Source organism: Anolis carolinensis, chromosome 5, assembly GCF_035594765.1.
Source record: "Anolis carolinensis isolate JA03-04 chromosome 5, rAnoCar3.1.pri, whole genome shotgun sequence".
NCBI lineage: Eukaryota > Metazoa > Chordata > Lepidosauria > Squamata > Dactyloidae > Anolis > Anolis carolinensis.
In genome coordinates, this window is record NC_085845.1 from 172,408,527 (window position 1) to 172,436,232 (window position 27,706).

Genomic DNA, 27,706 nt, shown 5'->3' on the forward strand with positions numbered 1-27,706 from the left:
AAACTTCAAGGCCGGCCAGGTGGGCGGGACAATGGGCGGAGCCAAACCCTGCCGCAACTGAACCCGCGGCTTCTTACGCAACGCTGAAAAAGAACAGGCGAATAGGCGGGGCGGCGCTAGTTATATTTTTTTTGTTCGAACCAGCCAATTAGCGCGGCGCTTCGGCGGTGATTGACAGTGTGGGTCAGGCGCGGCCCCTGTTGGTGGGGATTGACAGGCGCCAAGGCCATTTGTGCCTTTGGAGGACTTAAAGCGGCAGCAGCGGCTTTGGCGGATTAATTAATTGACTCAATTAGGAGGACCACGAGCTTTGTCCGCACCATCCAACTGATCTGCCATTCTTTGGAAAGAAAGGCACTACCTGCATATCATTATTATTGTTGTTTTGGTAAGGATATTCTTTCCCTTACTCCCCCCTCCTTGTTTATTATTGTAATTATTGTTAGCTTTGGGGCGAGTAAAAGTTTGTGCGCGCCTGGCAGGGATAAGAAACAAAGAAAAGGGGGAATTGGGTGGCTTAGTTTCTTTTATTTCCCCTTCTGCTCCGCTTTGTGTTGTCTGAACATGTTTATTCCCTCCTAATACATTATTTTTCCCCAGCCAAATCCTTTCTATAGGATGCTTTGGACTGCAGCTCCCATCATCCCCAACAGCGAAGCTTCTCCTCTTTACATGGGAAGGACTTAAGTTGCCTTTTACCTATTTTCTCTATTTATCAGCTGCTTTTTCTTTCCTCTCTTTGATCAAAGAGTTCCTTCTTATTATTATTATTATTATTATTATTATTATTATTATTATTATTATTGGGTTGCTGTGAGTTTTCCGGGCTGTATGGCCACGTTCCAGAAGCATTCTCTCCTGACGTTTCCCCCACATCTGTGGCAGGCATTCTCGGAGGTTGTGAAATATTGGTACAGTATATTGGAAACTAGGCAAGGGAGGTTTATATATCTGTGGAAGGTCCAGGGTGAGAGAGAAAAACTCTTTTGTCTGTTGGAGGCAGGTGTAAATGTTGCAATTAATCTAGCATTGAAAAGCCTGGCTGTTTCCTGCCTGGGGAAATCCTTTGTTGGGAGGTGTTAACTGGCCCTGATTGTTTCTTGTCCGCAAGCATGTGGACAATTTCAACAGAAAGGAAGAAACCATGAAAATGAACAAAATCAGGCTACCAGTATTTTTAAAACTCTAAAATCAGAACAGTAAATAAAGAACAAGACTCAGAAAACAGGAGAATTCCAGACAGGAAGCAATCAGGGCCAGTTAACACCTCCCAACAAAGGATTCCCCCAGGCTGTGAAGCTGCCAGGCTATTCAATGCTAATCAAGCTTGCCAATTCCTACATTCACACTTGAATCAAGCAGACAAGAGTTCTTTCTCCCACCCTGGACATTTCACAGATATATAAACCTCACTTGCCTAGTTTGCATCTATACTGTGGAATTAATGCAGTTTGGCATCACTTTAATTGCCTTGGTTCGGTGCTATGGAGTCCTGTAGTTTGGTGAGGCACAAACACTTTGGTAGGCAAAGCTAAAGACCTTTTAAAACTACAACTCCCACAATCACATGGCAATTAAAGTAGTGCCAAACTGCATTATTAGAAGAGTGTAGATGCACCCCTTTAAGGCAAGCTGAAAGAGAGAAAGATCCGGGCTTTATGGCCATGTTCCAGAAGCATTCTCTCCTGATGTTTCACCCACATCGATGGCAGGCATCCTCAGAGGTTGTGAGGTCTGTTGGAAACTAGGCAAGTGGGGTTTATATATCTGTGGAAGGTCCAGGGCAGGAGAAAGACTTGTCTGCTTGAGACAAGTGTGAATGTTGCAATTGGCCGCCTTGCTTAGCATTGAATAGCCTTACAGCTTCAAAGCCTGGCTGATTCCTGCCTGGGGAGACCCTTTGTTGGGAGGTGTTAGCTGACCCTAATTGATTCATGTCTGGAATTCTTCTGAGTGTTGTTCTTTATTTACTGTCCTGATTTTAGAGTTTTGTTTGAAAGGTCTGTTTGAAAACAGCCTCCGGAGCACATGTCACAATTCAAACTGGAAATGTCTTGATTCATAGCACATTCCTGTCGCCACCCTCCTTCTGACCTTTTATACATTGAGCCAATTGTGTCTTCACGCTGGGCTTGGAAATAAATGAGTGTCAGAGTGGGCTTTGCCTTTATGAAAACCTAAGCAGAGTTTTTTTTCTGTTGAATTTTCTATACTTTGAAGGGCCCTGGCGGAAGGAAGGAAGGGAAGCAAGAAGGGCTTTGAAAGATGCGCAGGAAGTAACTAAACAGAGGTCTCTTTCAATTGCACTACTTCTTTCTCTCCTTCTGTTCCAAAAGGAGGCCAAGGCAGATCCCTGGAGTAGCAATCTTGATTTCGAGCGAGTTGCCCCCGGGATTAACGTACTAGTTTTCTAACAGCACTGAACAGATGCCTTTGTACTTGGGGATTTGCTGTTAATTCCTCTGCTTGCTGCAGGTTTTGGAAAGAGAGGAGGAGTCTCTTGTAGACTGGTGTCAAATTATGGGAATGGGACATGTTTGCAAGATGTGCAAGTCAGGGATGGGATTCCCCACGATGTGGAAAGGGATGGAGATTTTGCAGCAAAGGATGGAATCCTCAGTACCCTCAGTGTGCATCTGCACTGTCGAATTAATGCAGTTTGATGCTACTTTAATTATCATGACTCAATGCCATGGGATGATGGGATTTGTAATTTAGTGAGGCATTAACACACTTTGGCAGTCATCACTACTGCTCCCACAATTCGATAGCATTGAGCCATGACAGTTATAGTGGTGTTGAACTACATTAATTCTACAGTGTGGATGCAGCCTTGCGTAGAGTTAAGAGCACACTAGAGCCTAGTATGGTATTTTTTTAAGACATCATCAATTGTAAGATGGATATTCATTGCAGTACCACCAACAGAATATGTATGTGTGTATTGCATACACATACACATACATACATAAAAGCACCCAAGATTCCAAGATGTTCCCCATTTTTAGAGATATTTATACAGACAAAAAAGCACACCTTAAAATTGAAGAAATGCAATATATGTTTTCCCAAGAAGATCGGGGACGTATTCTATGGAGAATAGCCACATAGTAGGAGGAGAGACACAGGCCGTGGCACGATAGAGACCCAACTGGTTTATTAATTGAGGCGTGAAGTTTCAAAAGCAGTTGCCAGAGCACAGCCAGCTGACTTTTCTCTCTCTTGTTGTGACTGGAGCAGCAACGCAGACTTTAGAGCCGTATAAGGGGTTGGAGATTATGCCACAGCCGGGCAGGCCAGGTTTCTGCTGTTTGGGCTGTTTTGTGTCTTGGCAAGCCAATCCGTGAAGGCATCTGGAGATGTATAAATACAGTGGGTACCTCCAAGGCGGGATGAGCTTTCTTTTGCTCCAGACTGGCCTTGCCTTGGCTGGGTCACATGTTCCTGCCTTGTCCAAGAGCTTTGCCAGTCTGCCAAGTTTTAGATACGCATTTGGCTCATGATGCTCTGTAGGGAGTATGTGATTTGTCTGTCTCCTGGTTAGAGGCTGAGCTCACGTGCTAAAGCCAGTCGGACAGAGACGCATGGGAAATGCGCTTGAATGTAGCAAAAGTTATGGCCGTCGGACTGTAATGCCACCTGCCAAGCTAGGTCCCTTTGTTTACTTAGTCTCCATCTACAACTGATGATTTAATGCACTTAGAAGCTAGCTTCAAACTGTGGTCACTAGGTAACAAACTCCCACCAAAGTTCACAAAAGAAAACCCTTCATGAACATCAGTACTCTGTGGTTTGTGTGATCACTATCCAGGCATCAAACTGGTTCCAGGATTTCCTATGCAATCATCAGTACAGCGAAACCGCTTCCTTCAACATCAGTTTGAAACTGCATTAAATGGTCAGTGTAGATGACACGCCTTTGGAAGCAAGGGACTTGCGTCTACTACCTTCTCTGTGTTGGATCACTTCAGTCTCATTCCACCACTTTGGAGAAAAGGAATACACTATTACTCCCCATATCTAATATCCTGTGAAAACCTGAAACTTGATAATAGTAAACCCTACATTTTGACTGGAAGCATTCATAGAATTGTCCTGGAAGACCTAGAGAGACCCACAAAATATTAGAGAGGGGAATATCTTTTGGAGTGTGGGTAAGTTAATATCAAATCCATGCACAAGGGATTATGCTGTAATTCCGATGAGGAATTAGTTGGCTTATTTCTCTTGCTGCTTTCTACTCTTTTAAATTAGTCGCTGGGGGAACCTGAGATGTTTTTGCTGCCTGATGCAAAACAGAAAATGACATCTCCATTCTCCTATTCACCCAAAGTAAGCAATACTCAAGTATTTTTGGCACAGGAGGCTGAAATCCACACACACACTTCAGCACTTTCCTGGCAGTATAGATACAATAATAAAAAATAAATACCGTAGCTAACGATATGCTCTCTTTTCGTAACACCTAAAATCTTCTGTTTGAGGCAGGTACCTCACTCTAACTATTAGCTGGGTCAGCATCATTCAGCCTCATTTACCTGCTCAGTGAATTCAAGATATAGTAATGCTGCAAGAGTGTGTTGCTGTTGTTAACAGTAACCCTAGTTCCAAAGCATAACACTAATTCCCAAAATTTTGTAATAGCCGCAAGTGAATTAAACCTTGCTTAAACGGAGTCATGTCTGGCCTAAAGGAAGACTTAAAAGACGAGTTCTTGGAAGGGACAAGTGTTCTAAAGTTACGAGACTTTGGCTGTTAATACATGAGACCAGCAATGAAAATTATGTGGCCTGCTTGATATCTGTTGGACTGTGAATCCCAGCATATCTAATTTGCACTGTACATTATTTGCACTTTTCTGGCCCACTCCTCTTTTAGGAGCCAACCCAGGTTTTACCAAAGTGTGTTTTATTGTTTATTGGTATAGGTGATTTTATCTGTTTTTGATTTGTTTTCTACTGTTAAGTTTTATATTGTTTGTTGCCTGGCCCTGGCCCCATGTAAGCCGCCCCAAGTCCCCCTCGGGGAGATGGGGCGGGGTATAAAAATAAAATTATTATTATTATTATTATTATTATTATTATTATTATTATTATTATTATTATAGACAACATTGCCAAAACTGATGGATCCTGAGAATTACAGTTCAAAAACACTTGGGAGTGCTGCATGATTCCTAACCTTGCTTTAAAGGCTGGGAGTGTCTGTTTTTGTTGTCTACAAAAGAAATGTTATTGGCTCATAAAAAGAATCCTGAATCAGCAGTTCAATAAAATTTATTAAGACCAAATAAAATGTCATAACATTTGTAACTTCCCTTTCCGTCAAAATGAGGACTCAAGGAATTTTGTAGAAATGAAACGCAGATTAATACAAATACAAATATACAAGTAAAACCTGTTCAGAAATTTATTAGAATTAAATTTTAAACCCAAAAAGTAAACAAAACAGCAATAATAATAATACACTTTATTTATATTCTGCTTTATCTCCCTGGAGGGACTCAGAGCGGATTACAGTTAAACAGATATAAGACAAACATTCAGTGTCTTTTACAACTACATACAATACACAGACAAAGGTAAACGCCTTTCCCTTTCATCTCTGGCGTCTGGAGGCAATATTCAATTCCAGCCATGGGGAGGTGCTGTTTCTTCCATTTTCCATGCCAAGGAGTTGGTTGTCTTTAGACATCTCCAATCAGAGTTTGTTGGCATGTCTGCTTGGGGCGCACTTCTACCTTCCCGCCAAGGCTAGGTTGGCAGAAGCTAGGGCTGATAGTTGGGAGCTCACCCTGACTCGCAGCTTCGAACTGCCAACTCTCCAGTCAGCAGATTTCCTGCAGCTAGCTGTTTAACCTGTTGCGCTATTGTGACCCCTATAACTATTAAAATCGCTTGTAGCCAATTTAAGAAAACCCCATCAGAATAGAAAGCTTTTGATTTGCTAACAGAGGGACACCAAGGATGACGCCACCCTAGCTTTCGTAGAAGGGAGTGCCAAAGCCTGGGAGTGACCACTGAAAAGGTCCTTTCCTGAGTTTTCACCAGACATGCCTTTGGGAACCTCCCTAGAAGATTTTGGGCTTTGGGCAAGCTCACATAAAATGATGACAGGCTAGGCCTGAGTCATATAAGCGTTACAAGTCATGACCAGTACTTCAAACAGAGAACTTTGCAGTTCTCCAACAGTCTCCATCAGACTTGATGTTCAGCAAACTAGAGAGATGGCACAGAAGCTTGGAAAAGTTATGTGTTTGCACTGCGGCTCTCAGAACCACTAGCCATTCTAGCCACTGGCTATTCTTACTTGGAGGTTTTGATCATTCTCTAGGGCTCCCAGATACATCTGAGTGATGGCCATGACATGTTTGAATAGATATACCTTTGGCTTGATCCAGCAGGAATTCAGGCAGTACCCGAGTTACATACATTCAATTTACAAACAACTCATTGTTAAGAATGGGAGTGAGACAATAGAAAGTGATAAAAATCTACCTCTAGGAAGAGAAATTCACTCCTGGAAGAGTTACTATGCGGAAAATGTGTCTCACCTGAAGCTTTATCACCAATCCTTGTTTCTGCAACAAGTCAAATTTTTCAAAATCCAATGTCCACAGGGACAGAAAGTGAGGCGACATCTTCTGAACAGGAGCACAGACAACAAAGTCATCATGGAATTTGCAATTCTCATGGTATCCTCTCTGTCTATTCCACAGGTATCTTGACAAAGGATTGATATCTACTTTGATAATGTCCCGACGAAGCCAACGCCTTGGTGGGACTGTTCGCTATTACCAAAGTGAAGACGACGGCAACAGCAGCAGTAGTGGAGGGAGCTCACTACTGGGTGGACAACAGTCATTATTTAAAGACATTTCCAATAGGTACGTGAGAACAGAGGGGGGGGGACCCAATGGAGAACCCCTATGTTTCTCCAAAGTGTTCAATTTCTTTGTGATAAACACCCCAACAATTTGTCATTGTTGGTTTCAAAATGACGATTTACGGGATGACTGCCATAAACCGCTGTTTTCTGTTGAGATTTATTTGTAAACATTTCTCAGACCCTGCTAAAAGGGGCTTGTATGTAAGATCTGAACTCACCCACACAGTCCAATAACTATTTTAAAAATCAATGTGGATTTTAAAAATTTAAACCCCATGTAAACAGTAAACTCAGAATACAAAATATGACTGTTTTTCAACTGGGAGTGCTTCTGAATTTTTAGGGGTGGAAACTGTTCATATTTTGCCTTTCTCCTGGCAAAGAACAAAAGGCAGTTCACCACAAAGGAAAACAAAGTACACCTAAGATCTTATTAATACAATAGTTAAAAAACCAAGCAATACAGATACTTAACCAGTATTGTTTGGTTTTTTAAAGTATCTGTTATCTGGAGCCCCTGGTGGCATAACAGGTTAAACCACTGAGTTGCTGAACTTGCTGATCGAAAGGTTGGCAGTTCGAATCCAGGGTGTGGGGTGAGCTCCCACTATTAGCCTTGGCTTCTGCCAACCCAGCAGTTAGAAAATATGCAAATGTGAGTAGATCGATAGGTACTGCTCTGGCGGGAAGGTAACAGCACTCCTTGCAGTCATGCCGTCCACATGACCTTGGAGACGTCTACAGACAACGTCGGCACTTCGACTTAGAAATGGAGATGAACACCAACCCCCAGAATCGGACACAACTTTAATGTCATGGGGAAACCTTTACCTTTACTATCTGTTATCTGAAATTATTGGGATCAGAAGTATCTTGGGTTTCAGGGATTTTTTTTGCAGATTTTGGAATACTACCTGTATTTGCATATACATATGCAATGAAGTATAATGGAGATGGGATCCAATTCTAAAAACAAAATTAATTTATGTTTCATATATACTTTATACACAGGATCTAAAGGTAATTTTATTCAGTATTTCCAATATTTAGCACCTGAAACAAAGTTGGTGAACCATCTGAAAGGAAAGGTGTCACTATCTTAGCCATCCATCTGAATAATTTTTGATTTTGGACTATTTTAGATTCTGGGGTTCTGGAGAACAGATGGTCACCCTGTAGTTGCTTTAACAATCATTGTATTCTGCTTCATGTTATCTGCAATATTATTAAAGCTATATGGCTCAGAGCTCTAGCCTTTAATGAGGGTGGAGGGCAGTAGAAGACTGTGACATGTATGCTGTTTCAAATATTATTTCCAAATTCTGTTGCATCAGATAACTAAAACATGTTAGAAATTAATTTCCGCTTACATGTGATCAGAATGTATCAAAATATGCAAACTTCAAATGTGAAGGAAAAAAAGGGAGATTTAACAGATTTGCTCCTCCCAGCTAAACTTTAGAACTATGCTAAATATGCATTAGGTAGTTTAGCCTTTCTTGCTACAAGGACCACTTTGAATCAGGATTGTTCTGTTCTAATAGGGGATGGATAACCTCTCTTTTCCCAGCCGTTTCCCCCTTAATTTCATTTCCTTCTTGTGTAGAGAGGGGGAATCCTTCTTTGGCATATTTCCCTTTTTTAGCTCCCATGGCTGTAATGCTGGAAGCGTATCAGGGAGAGAGAGAAAAGCTAGCCATGGGAGTTTAGCTGTAGCAGTGCCAGTTCAGACTGGCACTGTGTGTGCTTATTTTAGAAAACTTGGCTGCCCGTTAGTTATGTATTATAGTCAATCTCTTTCATGTGATATCCCTCCCTCTTTCTATGGGCCTCAGTAATATCCCTCAAGTAGTGAGACAACCGCACCCTTGTATAACATATTATTTGAATTGGAACAGAATGGAAGGAGAGTTGTTGCAAAAGTAATTTCCCCAGTTCCATAGGAGGAACTAAGTGAGGGTAACTATCCTGCATAGAGCAAAACTCCTACTTGAAGTTTGAGCTAAGAAGCTGATAAAAGGTAAAGGTTTCCCCTGATGTTAAGTCCAGTCATGTCTGACTCTGGGGGTTGGTGCTCATCTCCATTTCTAAGCCAAAGAGCCGGTGTTGTCCGTAGACACCTCCAAGATCATGTGGCCAGCATGACAGCATGGAGTGCCGTTACCTTCCCGCCGGAGCGGTACCTATTGATCTACTCACATTGGCATGTTTTCGAACTGCTAGGTTGACAGGAGCTGGAGCTAACAGCGGCCGCTCACGCCGCTCCCGGGGATTGAACCTGGGACCTTTTGGTCTCCAGCTCAGTGCTTTAACGCACTTTGCCACCGGAGCTCCAATAAGAAGCTGATAGTTCTGTTTTATTGGATGTGTTATTTCTAAAATGATTAATATCCTTTAAACCAGTTATCTTAGAACTTTCTGGGACTTTTAAAAAATGCATTGCACGAAAGTTCCCCAAGCTGCCGTTCTTTGATGTATCAGAGTGCAACTTGCATAATCCCCAGGCAACATGACTACAGCTGCTGTTTAAGGATGATGTGGTTTGTAGAGTAGCGCACCTCCAGGTTGCACTATAAAGCTGTGCCACAGTCACGCTGCAGTCGTCTTCCTTCCTTCCTTCCTTCCTTCCTTCCTGCCCCACCATGGGCACCTGCTCAGCGCTCCGCTCAGACAAGAAAACCACAGCTGCTGCAGACAAAGCAGGCAGGAAACGGAGGTGGAGAAAGAGAGGACAGAGCATATTCTGTGTTCTCTGCAACCTCGTCACTTAACTGAAGATCTGCTGGAAAAGATGTTATCACCCTGCCCGTATTTTCCCTAGACCAGGCAAAAAGAACTGCTTGTCCTATTTTCAGAGCAGTGGGAGGAGGAGAAGGACTCTGTCAAATCTCTGCAGCAAAAGAGTTATTTCCAGCAACATTTTTCCAAATTCTGTATGAAAAACAGTTCTCCTCTGTGAGTCTCCTCCTGTGATGTTATACCCACCAGTTTTGCTTCATTGGCTGTTTTCTGAAATTCCAGATATGATTTGAGGAATATGTGTGACAAGACAGAAAGTATTTAATTTACCAGAGTAAATATTATCCACTGTAGCTTCAGGTCCTTCTTGAATTTCTAAAAACAGTCATGAGCCACATAGGGTGCATATGCCACCCCAGGGCCTTTGAGGGCCATCCCCGGTGCTTTTGCCCCAAGCATCCAGGCCAGGGCTCCTAGGACTAATTGATGTGGAAAAAAGCAATACTGTATGGTATTTTTTCCAGAGTACCAGTGCAATGCTTACATGCATTTGTTACAACTGTTTGTTTTTCTTCTGGGAAACTCATCACAGTCTGGCAGCTGATGACTCATGGACTGGCCATAGCCCACAGTTTTTAGCAGCACTGCTTTAGGGAGTTTGTGGCTGTATGTCCCTTTTCAATTATTCAATAAGTATTTATCCCTGAGCTTCTGTCATTCACTGTATTCCCCCTCTAATTCCCCTCTTCACTAATTCCTCCCTTGGTTTTCCTACGTTAGAGCCTGAAAGGTAGCTCCAAACATGTCCAAGTGTATACTTTAGGGTTTTAGGATTGATGAGACTCCTTTAATGAACAATTTGGGCAATAGTAAAAAAACAAAAACAAACCAACAACCAAAGAGCAGTTTAATAAGTAAAGATAAAGGTTTTCCCCTGACATTAAGTCTAGTCATGTCCAACTCTGGGGGTTAGTGCTCATTTCCATTTCTAAGCCGAAGAGCCAGCATTGTCTATAAGCGCCACTAAGGTCATATGGCCGGCATGACTGCATGGAGTGCCATTACCTTCCCGCCAAAGTGGTACCTATTGATTTACTCACATGTGCATGTTTTTGAACTGCTAGGTTGGCAGAAGCTGGAGCTAACAGTGGGAGTTCATCCTGCTCCCTGGATTTGAACTGCTGACCTTCCGGTCAGCAAGTTCAGCAGCTCAGCGGTTTAACTCACTGTGCCACTGGGGGCTCCAATTTAATAAAAACCTCTAGTAACACACATTTCTATCAGTATTAACCTGCTCTCTTCTCAGAAACCGCAGCCATAATTCCAACTAGGCCTTCTCTATCTGTTAATTTGTCAAACCCTCTTTCCCCTCTCAGCCTCTCCTTCTCAATACTATGACAGTATCATCGCAACACCTTTGTTAAGTGGTTTATCTTGAATGTCCATGACTGGCTTGGGATGGTTTTATAAGCTTGATCGCCATGCAAAAATTTGAACCTAAGTCTTTCTGGTTCAAGTTTAACACACTTGACTACACTGCCTACACCTTGTATAGCAGAAGAGAGCAATTTGTTCCTCTTTAGAAACTGAATTGGCTATAAATGGGAGGCATACACCAAATAAAACTTGTTAGGTTTTCAGGCGCCACAAGCCCTTTGATTGTTTTTGTTACAACAGAATAAGCTGGACATGTCCCTCTGCCCCAAAAGCAGTCACTTGTAATGACCTCCCATCTGATTAAATACATTAAATAGCACACATTGTTCTTCTCCCTCCTTTTCATTCTTCAATTCAGTTCATCTCCTGGATATGTGGGTATCGATATTTTGTCCAAAAGATATATCGGTGATCTGTTACCCAGTAGACCACGTTTTTCTACATATTTATATATTTTGCTTCTCCCACATATATTATCTCACAAATACGTTGATTCTTCCCTGTTTCTGCTGCTACAGCCGGAGCCTGAGAAAAAAATCTGGCAGCGTGAAGCGTCCCTCTCCAGCCCCCAGCCTGGGAACCAGTCCTGCGACACACACCTCCTTTTACGAGTCTGTGGTCACTGAGTCTTACCTGAATGATGGCAGAGGACTTTCGATTAGAGGCAGCACTTCCCTGGATGACCCAATGGACAACAGCTCATATTGGAGTGAGTGTTTCCTCCTCTGAACTTGTCTTCCGAGGTGGTATAGAACTATAGCTTCCATCGTTCCTGACCATTAGCCAAACCAGCACTGGCTGATTGGAGATAAAGCCCAACGCCCAGAGTACTGCAGGTTCTCAACTCCTAGAGAATCTGCAAAGTCATTCCAAATGCTTTCTAACTGTGCAATTCATGCAACAACTTTGGTATTATATCTGCTTTCCACATAGTGGGAAATCATGTTAGAATAATACAGCAAGGTCCCTGTAACTGTGGAACCCATATCTGTGGCTTTATTTACCTGTGCCTGGGTAAGAATGGTCTCTCCAGAAATTTGTTACATCCTCCAGGCAATTTTATGATGTTTCCCCAAAACTTAATCTCCAACACAGCTCAGTGGTCTGCTTGAACTGGAAGTCAGGTAATTTAATGGTGTTCAGTTATGAGTCCCTTCAGGGAGATAGGGTGGATTATAAATAACACATTGTATTATATATTATAGTCAAGGTTTCATAACCATGATCCATTCATCCAGTCAGGAATATATCCTTACAGGGGTTGCACTTTACAATATTCTATCTGCAGAATGACAGAGTAATAAATGTGTTGTAGTAGCCTATTCTGTTTAAGGCTACTAAGACAATGAAAGAATTAAAATGCACAGTAAAATCAGCAAAATGGTAGTAGTAATATCAATAACATTTCAAGTGTTTCCCCACTTTTCATATCTGTCTGGTTTGTTTATCTGTTTTTCTTTTGAATTTAGATTTTCTGTTTCATTGGGTTCAGATTTTATTGCTGTAGACAGTTGGGAAGGGTTTCCCTTTTTTAGAGATTAAAGGAATTGCAATCAGCCCTCCACTTTTGTGAATTTGATTTTTGCAAATTTGACTATGTGTAGATTTGTTTAGGAATCCCCGGTGGCACAGTGGGTTAAACTGCTGAGTTGCTGAACTTGCTGACCTAAAGGTCGATGGTTTGAATCCAGGGAGTGGGGTGAGCTCCTACTGTTAGTTCAGCTTCTGCCAACCTAGCAGTTCGAAAACATGCAAATGTGAGTAGATCAATAGATACTGCTCCGGCAGGAAGGTAACAGCAGTCGTGTCGGCCACATGACCTTGGAGGTGTCTATGGACAACGCCGGCTCTTTGGCTTAGAAATTCTGATGAGCACCAGCCCCCAGAGTCGGAAACGACTGGACTTAACGTCAGGGGAAACCTTTACCTTTACTAATGTAGCTTCTTTGAATGAAACTGAGGACTCCACCAATATTTGTTGCTGCGGTTATTACAGTTTTTAAGGTATCTAATTAACATTTCTTTTACCCCAAATTATTTTGTAGTAATTCCTGACACTACTTAAATACTTTGGTTCCACTCTTGAATGTTTTTTTTAAAAAATAACAAGACATATCAGAACAATATTTTCCTTTCCCTTTTACTTTCTTCTTAATTTTGAGAGTCATACTGCCATAGTGCATGAGTGAAATTATACTTTTGCATTATAGATAAGATTTTACGCTAAATCGGGAGATAGTTATCCTTTAAATCAGGGGTCCCCAAACTAAGGCCTGTGGGCCAGATGCGGCCCTCCAAGGTCATTTACCTGGCCCCGTCCTAAACTTTAGACTTAGGGTTGACCTAAGTCTAAGTCTCTTTGCTTACTTATGGCCTTATGAGATCGTCTAATGGTCTTTGAAGATCTCTTTGCTTATCTAGAGCCTTATGAAACCATCTAGATGGCTTTTGGAGGTCACTTTCCTTACCCATGGTCCTATGAGACCATCTAGATGGCCTTTGAGGGTCCCTTTCCTTACATATGGTCTTATGAAACCATCTAGATGGTCTTTGAGGTCCCTTTCCTTATCTATGGTCTTCTGATGACCTGATGAGATCATCTAGATCAGGGGTCCCCAAACTAAGGCCCGGGGGCCAGATGCGGCCCATCGAAGCCATCTATCCGGCCCCCACGGCACAAGGGCAGAAGGGGGTTGGGCTAAATGACCCAAGGGGTCTCTTCTTCTCTTACAACCCTTATTATTATTATTAACATTGAGGCTGGATGGCCATCTGTCAGGGGTGCTTTGCTTGTGCTTTTGGTGCACAAAGGCAGAAGGGGGTTGGACTCAAAGGGATCTCTTCCAACCCTCTTTATTATTATTATTATTATTATTATTATTATTATTATTATTATTATTGACATTGAGGCTGGGTGGCCATCTGTCAGGGGTGCTTTGCTTGTGCTTTCGGTGCACAAAGACAGAAGGGGAATGGACTCAATGGCCCAAAGGGTCTCTTTCAACTCTTTTTTATTGTTGTTGTTGTTATTATTATTATTGCTCAGTGGCCAACTATAGTCCGGCCCTCCAACGGTCCGAAGGATCGTGAACTGGCCCCCAGTTTAAAAAGTTTGGGGACCCCTGATCTAGATGGTCTTTGAGGGTTCCTTTCCTTACTGATGTTCTTATGAGACCATCTAGATGGTCTTTGGAGGTTTCTTTGCTTACTTATAGTTTTATGAGATCATCTAGATGATCTTTGGAGGTCTCTTTCCTTACCTATGGTCTTATGAAACCATCTAGATGGTCCTTGAGGTCCCTTTCCTTATCTATGGTCTTCTGATGACTTGATGAGATAATCTAGATAGCCTTTGAGGGTCCCTTTCCTTTCCAATGTTCTTATGAGACCATCTAGATGGTCTTTGGAGGTCCCTTTCCTTACCTATGGTTTTATGAGGTTGTCTAGATGGCCTTTGAGGGCCCCTTTCCTTATCTATGGTCTTCTGATCGCCTGATGAGATCATGTAGATGGCCTTTTGAAGGTCCCTTTCCTTACCTATGGTCTTATGAGATTGTCTAGATCAGGGGTCACCAAACTAAGGCCCATGGGCCAGATGTGGCCCTCCAAGGTCATTTACCTGGCCTCTGTCCTAAACTTTGGACTTTGTTGTTGTTTATTCATTCAGTCATTTCCAACTCTTTCTGACCTTAGGGTTGACCTAAGTCTGAAATGACTTGAAGGCACACAACAACACCAATCCTAATTTTGGACTATTTTATCATAGTCCGGCCCGCCAGTAGTCTGAGGGACTGTGAATCGCCCTCCACTTAAAAAGTTTGAGGACCCCTGCTTTAAATCATAGGACCAACTCCAGCAAGCCTCAGTTTTTGGAAACAGTTCTTTGGCTGAGTCCTGGTTCAGATCCAAGGAATTGCTGCAAACAGCCCCACCTTTGCCCCATGAAGGAATGGAAGAAGTGACATGATGCCAACTAGCAATATAGGAGCTATATTGAGAGAGCTCATGCTTCTTTAGACCCATGTTTTGAATTGCTTTTGAACACTGTTGAGGGCCGATGTTCCAGAATTTCTCAGCTTTTCTAACATGGAATTGTATTTCCTGGTCAGGTGAGGATCTCTCTATGAGAAGAAGAAGAGCCGGTGCTGGAGGCATCGAAACCAGTAAAAAAATCAATGGGCTATCAGAAAGAAAGATATATGACACCTATGCATCATCGTCTGGTTATTCTTCTGAGGATGACTATGCAGGTATGGATGTCTTCTTTGCCTAAGACAGGAACAACATTGATGAGACTTATGGTTGCTGCACTTTGAATGGAAGGAATCACTTTTGGGGTACATCTACATTCCAAAATTAATGCAGTTCAACACCCCTTGAATTGCCATGACTCAGTGCTTTGGAATCCTGGGAAGTGTAGTTTGGTAAGGCACCAGCACCCTCTGGCAGAGAAAGCTAAAGACCTTGTAAGATTACAACTCCCATGATTCCATAGCATTCCACGGTGGTTAAAGTCATACGAAATAGTATTCATTCTACAGTACAGATATGCCCTAAGACTTGGTTTGCACACAGTTCTGTTCAGTACTGTGGAAGGTTCTTTTGGATTGAAACGCCCAGAATCTTACAGCTGCTATAGTCACTTGTTGTGCTGCCTGGGGGCCTGGTAGGCAATGTAGTCAGAAAGTAATATTTCTGTCAACAGCAGGAGGTGTCTTTGGCGCCAGGCAGCCTTAACATGTAAACTGTGGCCTCAGCAAGTCCTTTATTTGCAGCATAAATCATACTTCAGGAAGACTGATCTCCTTGTTTCATTTTTGTTAACGTTTTAGTCACACACTCGTACAGTAGAGTCTCACTTATCCAACCTTCACTTATCCAACGTTCTGTATTATCCAACGCAGTCTGCCTTTTAGTAGTCAATGTTTTTGCAGTCAGCGTTTTCAATACATTGCACTGTTTTGGTGCTAAATTCGTAAATACAGTAATTACTACATAATGTTACCATGTATTGAACCGCTTTTTCTATCAGTTTGTTTATAGAAAATGATGGTTTGGTTTTTAATTTGTAAAATCATAATGTAATTTGATGTTTAATAGGCTTTTCCTTAATCCCTCCTTATTATTCAACATTTTCGCTTATCCAATGTTCTGCCGGCCTGTTTATGTTGGATAAGAGAGACTACTGTATTTTATATCATTCAATTAAAAAAAATCTGAGTACCAACAACAAGGGGCCGCAGTGGTGCAACGGATTAAACCGCTAAGCTGCAGAACTTGCTGACCAGAAGATCAGTTCGAATACACAGGACAGGGTGAGCTCTTGTTGTTAGCCCCAGCTTCTGCCAACCTGGTAGTTTGAAAAAAACATGCAAATGTGAATAGATCAATAGGTACCACTTCGGCAGGAAGATAACAGTGCTCCATGCCATCATGCCGGCCACATGACCTAGGAGGCATCTACGGACAATGCCGGCTCTTCTGCTTAGAAATGAAGATGAGCACCAACCCCCAGAGTTAGACATGACTAGACTTAATGTCAAGGAGAAACCTTTACATTTACTTTATCAACAACAGTTGTAGAGCTGATCTGAGAATACTGGATATATTGTGTATAGACAGTATTCAGTAGGTGGCTACCCTCATAGCTGTGTTTGGTTTAATTCAGATGGAACTGTTCCGAGAACTTGCTATATTTGGAACACAGTAAAAGGCCTACAACTGAGTATTCAGCTTTAGCTGTAGATCCTTTAGGCCTCTGGATGTTGACAGAAGAAGGCTAACTAATCTTGATGAGATGTTAATAAACATCATTGTCATGGTGGTTGCATAGCCAAGAAAAGAAAAAGTGGGGAAGTCAACAGGGGTTGGCTTAGCAGGTTGTATTCAGTTGATCTCTAGTTTGAATATGGAGAAACCACTGGAAAATGAGTGTATTGGGTGCTCCATATTTTGCAAAAGAAGGATCAAAGAAATGCAGAAAGCTTATGGGATAAAAATTACTTTGGTATTGTTAAATAATTCAGCTAAAGTACTATCATAGTCCTAACTGGGAAGGAATAGTTTGGAACCTCTTCCAAAATCTCAACTATATAAGATATACAGAAAACCATGTCTAGAAAAGTTAGAGAGGTTTCATGAATTCCTCAGCTTGTTCCCTTTGTTTCCTTGGCCATTTTATTTCATTTTGAGCAGCAAGGAAACAAGACTTGCAAAATAAATAACTTGTGGAGTCAATATGGGGGAGAGAATGTCTTGTTTGCTGATAAACTTTACTTTGTTCCCAATAGGGTACACTTACTCCGACCAGTATACTTCTGGCTCTGGATTCAAGAAAGCAGTTTCCAAAGTAGGCGCTTTCCTGTGGATGGTGGTTACCTCACCAGGTAAGTGGGATATCAGTAAAGCAACTTCGTTTTGCTTTACACATATTGGTGAACTAAGGGCATATCTATGTTAAAGACCTCATCACAGGAGTGGGAACAAGCTGGATGTAGGAGGACTATATTGCCCCATTTTAGCACCTTCCAGCAGGTTACACCATGAGCTAACTGAAGGGAAGGTAGAGTCCCGCTTATCCGAGATAAAGGGGCGGGCCCAATCTCGGATAACCAAACTGCTCGGATAATAGGGAGGCCTGGTTTAGAGAAGCCCTGGTGCTTGCTTGCTGCCTAGCAACAGGATTCTACTGAAATATTGATATGAGAATTCCCCACTTATTCTACAGGTTAGGATTACAAAGTTGCTATGAGTTTTCTGGGCTGTATGGCCATGTTCCAGAAGCATTCTCCCATGACTTTTCGCCCACATCTATGGAAGGCATCCTCAGAAGTTGTGAGGACTGTTGGAAACTAGGGAATGGAGTTTATATATCTGTGGAAAGTCCAGGATGGGAGAAAGAACTCTTGTCTGTTTGAGCAAGTGTGAATGGTGCAATTGCCCCCGCTTGCTTAGCATTAAATGGCCTTGCAGCTTCAAAGCCTGGCTGCTTTCTGCCTGGGGGAGTCCTTTGTTTTTCTTTCATTTTCATTATTTTGTCTTTTATTGGATACTTCAAATTATATGCAAACAAAACAAAAAGGTAATGGCATTCTAGCATGCTGATGGTACAGGAAACTGGGTTTGAACTCTAGAAAACCAAACTGAAATGGTCCCTGTCTTTCTTCTTGCCTTTACAGGGCGGTTCTTTGGGTTGTTATACTGGTGGATCGGGACCACGTGGTACCGCCTCACGACTGCAGCCTCTCTCCTCGATGTCTTCGTCTTGACAAGGTCAGTGTGCAAAGGAATTTAGAAAGTCTAAGGAGAGGCCCATGATGTAATTATGGAACTGATTCACAGGAGCAATAATTAGGCAGGTGGAGAAAAGTGTCAATGCACTTTTCCAAATTCAACCAATTCATCCGTGTGTGTCTTATCTCCCTGTATTTATTTATTTTCACTATATTGCATGTTTTTCTTGCATTTTTACTTTAAAATATTATTCAGTATGATTAGTTCCATCACTAATAATACTATAAAACCTTCAAAATCAGTAAAAAAAATCAAAACAGTTGAAAAGTTCAGTTGAAAGAGATCTGTCTTCACATCCATCTTAAGAAGCAACAACAGTGGGAACTGATGATTAATCTGAAGGGAGGGGTGTATTCTGCAATCTGGATAGATTCTTGTGTCTATCTATACATGTGCAAACATGTCTCTTTATATGCGTGTATGTTTCTTCATTTATCTATATACACAGTCTTTATCTTTTGCCATAGCCCTGTTTTCATTCCAGATTTTGCCCTTTATTAGCTAACCCAGAGTTCCCGACCATCATGTCCTGCAGATGTATTCAACTGCAAATTCCCATAATCTGTGACCATTAGCCATGGATAATGGGAAATGTGGTGGGCAAATCTGAAGAGTTCCAGAATAGGGAAAGACTGATTTACAAAATCAGTATATGCTACCTAATGAGATCCAAATATGCTCTCAAGTTCACACCCCTTTTCATTGTTGTTGTAGTTGTTGTCATTATTTGTACCCTGCTCTTCTCTCAAGACTGGGAAGTTGCCTACGTCCTTAAAAACTGGCATTAAAAAACCTACAATATATAGATATCAAGATAGAATTAAATATTACAATTATTAAAACAAGTAAAAAAAGCTGTTAATTCCTAATCCTATGTAGCATTCTTGGCTTGTTCTTGAAAAACCTTCTGCTTTAAAACCTTTCCTGAGTGTAAAAATTTCAGCAATTTTCTTTTATATGTTGACAAAGCACTGAGTGCAATGTTTTTTAAATGTTCATTTTATTATTGTTCACTTTACAAAATGCAAAGGTACAGGAACACTATTGAATATTTATACCTCAGTATGCTCAAACTTGTAATCATTTCCCCCCGGTTTCTGCAGCTATTCTATAGTTTAAACACAATACAAATAGATTGACTGTAACTCAGAGTCTTACTGATCTTATACATAACCACCGGTCTAAGGTTCTCAAAAGTACTCATTTTGTTTTCTTCATCCTCCTGTATCCCATTTTACATCATTTCCCCTCCTTCTCCCTCCCCCATCCCTGCAGGAACAGTTTATTAATCTTGCTATGCTTATTATAATTGTTCAATCATGAGGATAGTCTTATTTAATTCCTTACCTTTCTCCTTTATTCTGGAAATGAGACCCTTCCATTTTGCCTCCCAAGTCTTTCTGGTTTGGCCCATCCTATAATAACTTACTTTCACTACTACTAATTGGAGGAGGTAGTCAACTAGATATTAATACCAAGTTTTTATATCCCATTTCTTTTGGCCCTTTCAGCCTAGGGCAACTGAGGCTTTAATTGCATCTAACATGTGTTTTATTATTTCCTCCCATTCTTTAAGTCCCCCATTGAGTGCAGTGTAATATCATAGAATGACCTTGTACTATGTATGTCCATTCCCTTTTCAATAGTTTGAATTGGATTTTGACATTCCCACAGTGTGTAACGCTGTGCTAGAAGTGAGGTGGAAGAAAGGATAAAAAGACAAGAGCAATATCTTGTTTCATTTTGGCTCCTTCTCTAAAGGGAAGCAAACCAACGTTCAAAAGATTACTCTTTAAAAAAACATGCCGCCTGGGGATTGTGAGAACTGCAGTAAAAAGAAAAAGATCTGAAATAAATGAATGCTAATTCTCTCTTTCCGCTTTATTGGTGTCCAGGAGCTATCCAATCCTGAAGAAGCTGTTTCTCTTGCTGCTCCTGCTGTTGCTCCTGACTGCTTTTGGTTATGGTGAGTTTTGTATTTTTCCTATGTTGCCATTATATACTGTGTATAGTCTTACACTGCATTTTTTCTGCCAAACCACCCTGAGGGTAGTACAGCACCTCACATCCAGTCTCTTTATTCTGTTTCCAGACATCTTTTCTTTTGGCTGAGGGTGGAGTTTAAAGAAGGTGAAAAGCTATTTATGAGAAACTTTTCACAAGAAAATAGAAACAGTGTAGAAGAGTTAACAATGTCTAACCTACAATGTCTGAATTAATTGCCAGTTCTCATCAGCTGCACTTTATAAAACAAATATGTTTGAAAGGAATTGTTGGGTACTGACTTATCTAGAGCTTGAAAAATTATTTTGAGTGGATTATAGTTCCCGCAGTTGACTGGGAAATTCAGTGAGTTGTCACTTTGGTCACCTTGGTGGATGACCTCCATAGAGAACTAGACGGGGTTCTCTTGGACATCTCAGCAGCTTTTGATACCATCAACCATGGTATCCTTCTGGGTCGGCTCTCCGGAATGGGTCTTGGGGGGCAGTGGCTCCGCTCCTTCCTGGAGGATCATACCCAGATGGTGATGCTGGGGGACACCTACTTGGATCCCTGGCCATTGTCCTGTCGGGTCCCGCAAGATTCTATTTTTCAACCATGCTTTTCAACATCTACCTGAAACTGCTGGGAGAGGTCATCCGGAGTCTTGGAGTTGAATGCCATCTCTACGCAGATGACACACAACTCTACTACTCTTTTCAACCCCATTCCAAGGAAGCTCCCCAGATTCTGGACCAGTACCTGGCAGCTGTGATGGACTGGATGAGGGCCAGCAAACTGAGGCTTGATCCAGACAAGACAGAGGTCAACCTGGTCAGTCTCGTGGGGCCGATCGGGGTAGGGTGGCAACCTGTGCTCAATGGAGTTTCATACCTCCTAAGGACACAGGTCTGCAGTCTGGAGGTCTTCCTGGGTTCATCGCTGATGCTTGAAGCTCAGGTGTCGGTGGTGGCTGGGAGGGCCTTTGCACAGTTAAAACTTGTGCACCATCTGCGACTGTACCTTGAAAAGCGTGACTTGGCCATGGTAGTCCATGCCTTAGTTACATCCAGAATGGACTACTGTAAGGCACTCTACGTGGGGCTGCCTTTAAAGAAGGCTCGGAAACTGCAGTTAGTGCAAAGGTTAGCTGCTAGATTACTAACCAGGGATATCTATAGAGTATACCTTGCCTCTATTAAAGCAGCTCGACTGGCTTCAACAAGTTTCCGGGCCCAATTCAAAGTGCAGGCTATTATCTATAAAGCCCTATACGCTTCAGGTCCAACCTGTCTTCGGGACCACATTTCCTTCTATGAACCGGCGTGGGCTCTGAGATCTGCTGGGTAGGCCCTTCTCTTGGTCTCAACACTGTCTCAGGTACGATTGATTGGTAGGGATGAGAAAGAGCCTTCTTGGTGGTGGCACCCTGGCTATAGAGAGATTAGGTTAGTCCCCACCCTCCAAACCTTTCGGTCTAGCCAAAAAACATGGCTTTTTAAATAGGCCTTTGACCTTGAGTAGTCTTCAATGGCTGCATGCGAGGACTGTTTGTTTACTCCGGTACTTTAGCTTGTTAATTGAAGACACTCAGTTTTATCCACAGGTACTACTGTGTTTAATAAAATTTAAATTTTATCATGTCATGTTTGTGCATTCGCTCTGCTTTCGGTTGAAATTTATGTTGCTATTGTTTTTATGCTTATGTATTATTTATTTCATGTGTGGCACTCTTGAGTGCTTTTGTGAACTGCCCCAAGTCCCTTGGGAGAGATGGTGGTGGAGTATAAATAAAGTTTATTACAAAGTTTATCATTGTCATCCCAAAGGTTTGATTTTTACAAGTTCCATCCTTGGTTTTAAACAATGAAATATAAATACTTTTTTAAGAGAAAACATATCCATTGTATCTTTGTGTAGTTTCTTTTTCTGTATGTCCGCTTGTTAACATATAGCCATGTGCTAAGTGGAACAAAAATGTGTTGTCGAAGGCTTTCATGGCCAGAATCACAGGGTTGTTGCGTGTTTTCCGGGCTGTATGGCCTAAGGATGCCTCACAACCTCTGAGGATGCCTGCCATAGATGTGGGTGAAACGTCAGGAGATAATGCTTCTGGAACATGGCCATACAGCCCGGAAAACACATAACAACCCTGGAACGTAAATATTACACGTGAATGAAGATATTGCATGGATTACTTTTGAACTCCAATTTTATAAGGTTTGCTGTATGTGTGGCATTTGAAGAAAAATGTACTTCAACTCTTATGGTGGATACTCTGATGTTAACTTGATGATCTTCTTCTAATTATATTAGGCATGTGGTATTTTTACCCTTTTGGGCTCCAGTCTTCTGTGTTTTCTTGGGGAGCCATGAAGTTCTCTTCTCCTGTTACCAAGAAGGAATATGAAGCGGGAGACTCTGGAGTTATCCCTGCGGTATGTTGTGTTTTACTTTATCTTGGGAGTGCAAAAATAAGAAGCAAAGATCTAGATGCCTAGAAAAGACATATTTTGTCAGACGAAACCACATATACTGCTCCCATGGATATGAGGGCCATACCATATTTGGAACCAATGAAGAGGTCAGTGCAACTGATAGGGAGCAAGAGTTGTATATTCACTTCTTGCTAGTTAGCTTCTGCATTTTTAGATGGCTGTAGATTTAAATCATCTTCAAGGGCAGCACCATATAGAGTACTTTACATCATTCAGTTTTGGAGGCTACTGAATTGTTATTGTGAGCTGCCTTTTGTAATTAATATTTCTCTCCTTCTTTTTCTGGGCTGAAAGGCTCAGCAGCAGGTATTGTCTCGGCTCCAGGCCCTGGAGAGACGCTTTGAGACCCTGGAAGCTGCAGCAGCGTTGCTGGAGCTCCAGAAAGGAAAATCAGCAGAAGGGTCTTCTCTGTCGCATGAAGACACCTTGGCACTTTTGGATGGACTTGTGAAACGGCGAGAGGCAGCCATGAGAGAGGATTTCCGCACAGAGACACATCTTCACCTCCAGGTAGGTAGGGCATTCATAGGGAGGGCGTCTTGGGCTGCCAATCTGAACCAACGTGGACTGACTGCAAGGAATTGATTCTGGTATTTCAGAATTCTGTAGGGCAGTAGAGCCCCCAGTGGTGCAGTGGGTTAAACTGCTGAGCTGCTGAACTTGCTGACCGAAAGGTTGGCAGTTCAAATCCAGGGAGCACTCCCGCTATTAGCCCCAACTTCTGCCAACCTAGCAGTTTGAAAACATGCAAATGTGAGTAGATCAATAGGTACCGCTTCTGCAGGAAGGTAACGGCACCCCATGCAGTCATGCTGGCCACATGACCTAGGAGGTGCCTATAGACAATGCCGGCTCTTCAGCTTAGAAATGGAGATGAGCACCAACCCCCAGAGTCAGACACGACTAGACTTAATGTGAGGGGAAACCTTTACTTTTACTAGGGCAGTGGTGTCCATTGGGAGTGTTTGACTAGGAATCTGACATCTAAGGTAACCTTTCCCCAGCCAATAGCAGCAATAGCCAGGGATGACAGGGGTTGCAATTCAACATAAGTGGTTGAGACAATCAGGAGGGCTGGAAATTTGCCCACCGCTTGCTGATTTAAACCAGCTTTACATCTCATCATTCTTTACAAGAAGAGAAACCAGAAAAGGTAGATTTGCAATGCAAATGAGCAAATATAGATTTTACTTTCATATCATATAAACCTACCGGTAGTTGAAACAGGAAGGGCTTTAAGCCTTCTGTGTAAAAATATTTTCTCCATCGTGGTCCCTGTTCCCTCAGATGGCAGCAGATAGTTCCTATCTCACTGAGATATGTATTCTCTGTACTTTTATTACATGCTTTTGTTTGGAAATATGTTTCCCCCACAAAACTGCATTGGATGTTAGTATTGTTTCCTTACTGCAGGCTATTGCTGATCTTTATCTAGATCACCCTCCTCCCAACTCCCTAGCATTTGGAAACACTTTCCGTTATGGATATAAATTTTAGCTGTTCCTCTCCTGTGTAAGAACAAGAAACTGTAATTTTCCATTGCCTGCATGATTGCGATGTCTCCTGCCCTTCTCTTTGTGAGAAGTAATTTTATACAATATCACAAAAGTATATAATTTCACAAAACAAAGATGCTTGTTGCACAAATAGAAGCATTGGGTAGTTGTTTCCGTATTTTTCATCATTAGCCACTTCTTCCTTTTTTGTGTGTGTATGTGCTTCGGCATACAAAAGAAAAGAGCATAATTTCTATACAGAGGCGTTTTGATGCAAATTATGACTACCCCAAACTGAAAACAAGTGTTCTCTGTTTCTATTACTGTATATACTCGAGTATAAGCCGACCCAAGTATAAGCCAAGGCACCTAATTTTGCTACGAAAAACTGGGAAAACTTATTGATTCGAGTATAAGCTGGGGGTGGGAAATGCGGCAGCTACTGGTAAATTTCAAAATAAAATAGATACCAATAAAATTATATTAATTGAGGCATCAATAGGTTAAATGTTTTTGAATATTTACCGTATTTCAAAGAAAAACAGTAAACTAACTGCAAGTGGAAAAGTAGGGTCAACAATAACATAATAATGATAATAATGATAATAATGATAATAATAATAATAATAATAATAATAATAATAATAATAATAATAATAACACTTTATTTGTATCCCACCCTATCCCCCCATGGGGACTCAGGCTGGCTTCCAACATAGGAACAGGTAAACATTCAATGCCTATATAAACAATGCAGAACTAGATATAAATCTATAATTTTAAAATTATGTATACAGGATTTGCAAATACCTGCAAACATATGAGGGAAAAATTCATATATAAAATGAATCCATAGTGATAGATAGATAGATAGATAGAGATAGATAGATAGATAGATAGAGATATATAGGTACACAGGGATTACAAAGGCTTGCAGGGGAAATACCTATATATTTGTAGGAGAGATTTATTATTTATTTTATTTATTTACAGCATTTATATTCTGCTCTTCTCACCCTGAAGGGGACTCAGGGCGGATCACATTACACATATAGGCAAACATTCAATGCCTTTTAACATAGAACAAAGACAAACAAACATAGGCTCTGAGCGGCCTCGAACTCATGACCTCCTGGTCAGAGTGATTCATTGCAGTTAATTGCAGCTGGCTTGCTCTCCCGCCTGCGCCACAGCCCAGGCTTAACAAATATTTCAGGGGAAAATGCTTTTATAAGTATTTTTCTTGCAATAATAGTAATAATGATAATAAATCCTACAGATTTGCAAGAGTCTTTCTTTTTCTTCACCTTCCACCCATGCAATTTTTTCTTCATCCTGACTTGCAAGGGCTTCTCTCCCTCTCCTCTCCCTTTTCAAAACATTCCCTTCTTCTCTCTCTTCCTCCCTCCCTCCCTCTCTTTAAAAAATAAGAGTTTCCAAAATGAGCACCTCCAGCCTGGGAGGAGAAAGTACCCTCCAGGCTCCGCTGCCCAGCCTGACCCCAGCATAAGCCGTGGGAGACTTTTTCAGTCCAAAAAGGGGCTGAAAAAGCCGGCTTATCTTCAAGTATATCCAGTATATTTCTGTATAAGTTCAACAGCTGGCTGGTATTCAATCACAAGCTGTTAATTTGTTCAAAGCTACATGTCACTTCTCATTTCTGTTCTTCTGTAGAGCAAGTTGGATGCCTTCCGTTCCCAGATGCAGCAGGATTTTGATCATCTCCAGAAGAAAATCTCTCAGGCTTCTGAGGTAAAACGTGACCGCCTTTTACAGAAGTTGCAGGTGTTGTGTTCTGGGAAGGTTTGCTATGTAAAACTGCTCTTGCAATGTAGATTCAAGACCCAACCGGGGGTGTTGTGTAGCATTTAATAAAGAGTTTTAGTAGTGTAAATGTTTTAAACTGTTTATTTTTAATAGTTCAACATTTGATCCTATTTTAGTGTTGATATGTTGTTTAGTAAATTGTACATTATATATTTTTTAATATTAGCCACTTTGGGTCTCTTTTTTAAAGGGATGAAGTAGAAAATAATCACCGTCATCATGGTCATCATTAGCCTCAACTTTTAAAAAAATCAGATACGGAGCAACAACACTAAAAATCTCCCAGGTCTCATGGCCAATTTTGTATCCCCATTCCTAGCATCTACTTTTCAAATGCAGATTATACATGGTCTTTTTATAATTTCATTTCAGTATCTAGTAACAGACCACCTGGCAATAATATTTAGCACAATCTTTTACTTCTTATTTTATTTCTAGTGCGTGACAGATAGTTGTTTTCTCTAGAGTTTCTGCCATACTCTGCAATTCACAAACATTCTCCCTTGACTTTCACTTTTGCAAAAAGAATTGATTATTGATATTCCATTTTACCAGTGCCATTGTGGGAGAAGGTTGCCCAAAACATCCTATAATTATTTAGCTCAACTGAGTCTGGAAATTGTCATCGTTTAGCAAATACAGGGTATTATGACACATACATTTTATTATACAAATATCACCAAAATAAAAAGACAAAATAAAACAGTTCACAGACAGAAATGTTTCAACTGTTTCATTAAAAAATGGAAAGTTCAATGAAGCAGATGTGTCATATGTCTGCCAGTTAACTTTGTAATTGCCCTTCAATTCTAAACAAAAACTATGGTGGAAATTTAGAGTTTAGCCCCAATTAACACGAGCCTTCTGAGTAAGATTACAAAAATGTTCTTACTAGGTTGTCCCCATTGATTCCCCGGGTTTACTCTGGTTGTATTCACATTTGAATTTGGGGTCACAATAGATCTTGTCCTGTTTGTTTCCTTGCCCTAACCAGTGTGTTTTTCCTTCAGGAGACGGAGGGCCGGATGCTCCAAATGGGCTCACAGTGGCAAAGGTAATCTGATCAATGTGTCTTATACTGTTATGGTAGTTCATACATCCTGAAGCATTTCAGAAATTATTCTGTATAGAAATATATGAGGGGTTTGTGGCACAAAAATGTGGGGGTTTACTATATACTTACTTATCCGAATATATCTCCTCATATGAGCCAGCTATTTATTTATTATTATTTATTTACAGTATTTATATTCCACCCTTCTCACCCGAAGGGGACTCAAGGCGGATTACATTGCACACATATAAGGCAAACATTCAATGCCTTAACATAGAACAGAGACAGAGACAAACACAGGCTCCGAGCTGGCCTCGAACTCATGACCTCTTGGTCAGAATGATTTGTTGCAGCTGGCTGCTCACCAGCCTGCGCCACAACCCGGCCTTAGCTAGATCCCTAAGATCATCTGGAGAGGCCCTGTTCTTGGTCCCGCCTGCTTCGCAGGCGCAGCTGGTGGGAACGAGGGACAGGGCCTTCTCGGTAGTGGC

At 41.4% G+C, this 27,706-nt stretch overlaps 1 protein-coding gene across 1 annotated transcript in view; it reads left to right on the top strand.

Annotated features, from left to right (window-relative positions):
* The first annotated feature begins 193 nt into the window (after positions 1–193).
* sun2 (Sad1 and UNC84 domain containing 2) overlaps positions 194–27,706 on the top strand; it is a 43,713-nt gene continuing 16,200 nt past the window's right edge. The window contains exons 1-11 of the mRNA XM_003221010.4: positions 194–388; positions 6,719–6,886; positions 11,583–11,773; positions 15,174–15,314; positions 17,355–17,450; positions 18,243–18,336; positions 20,253–20,323; positions 22,657–22,778; positions 23,133–23,348; positions 26,009–26,086; positions 27,172–27,215. Of these exons, the coding sequence (XP_003221058.1) occupies positions 6,753–6,886; positions 11,583–11,773; positions 15,174–15,314; positions 17,355–17,450; positions 18,243–18,336; positions 20,253–20,323; positions 22,657–22,778; positions 23,133–23,348; positions 26,009–26,086; positions 27,172–27,215 (1,187 nt within the window). The 5' untranslated portion in view covers positions 194–388; positions 6,719–6,752. The remainder of the gene's footprint in view (positions 389–6,718; positions 6,887–11,582; positions 11,774–15,173; positions 15,315–17,354; positions 17,451–18,242; positions 18,337–20,252; positions 20,324–22,656; positions 22,779–23,132; positions 23,349–26,008; positions 26,087–27,171; positions 27,216–27,706) is intronic.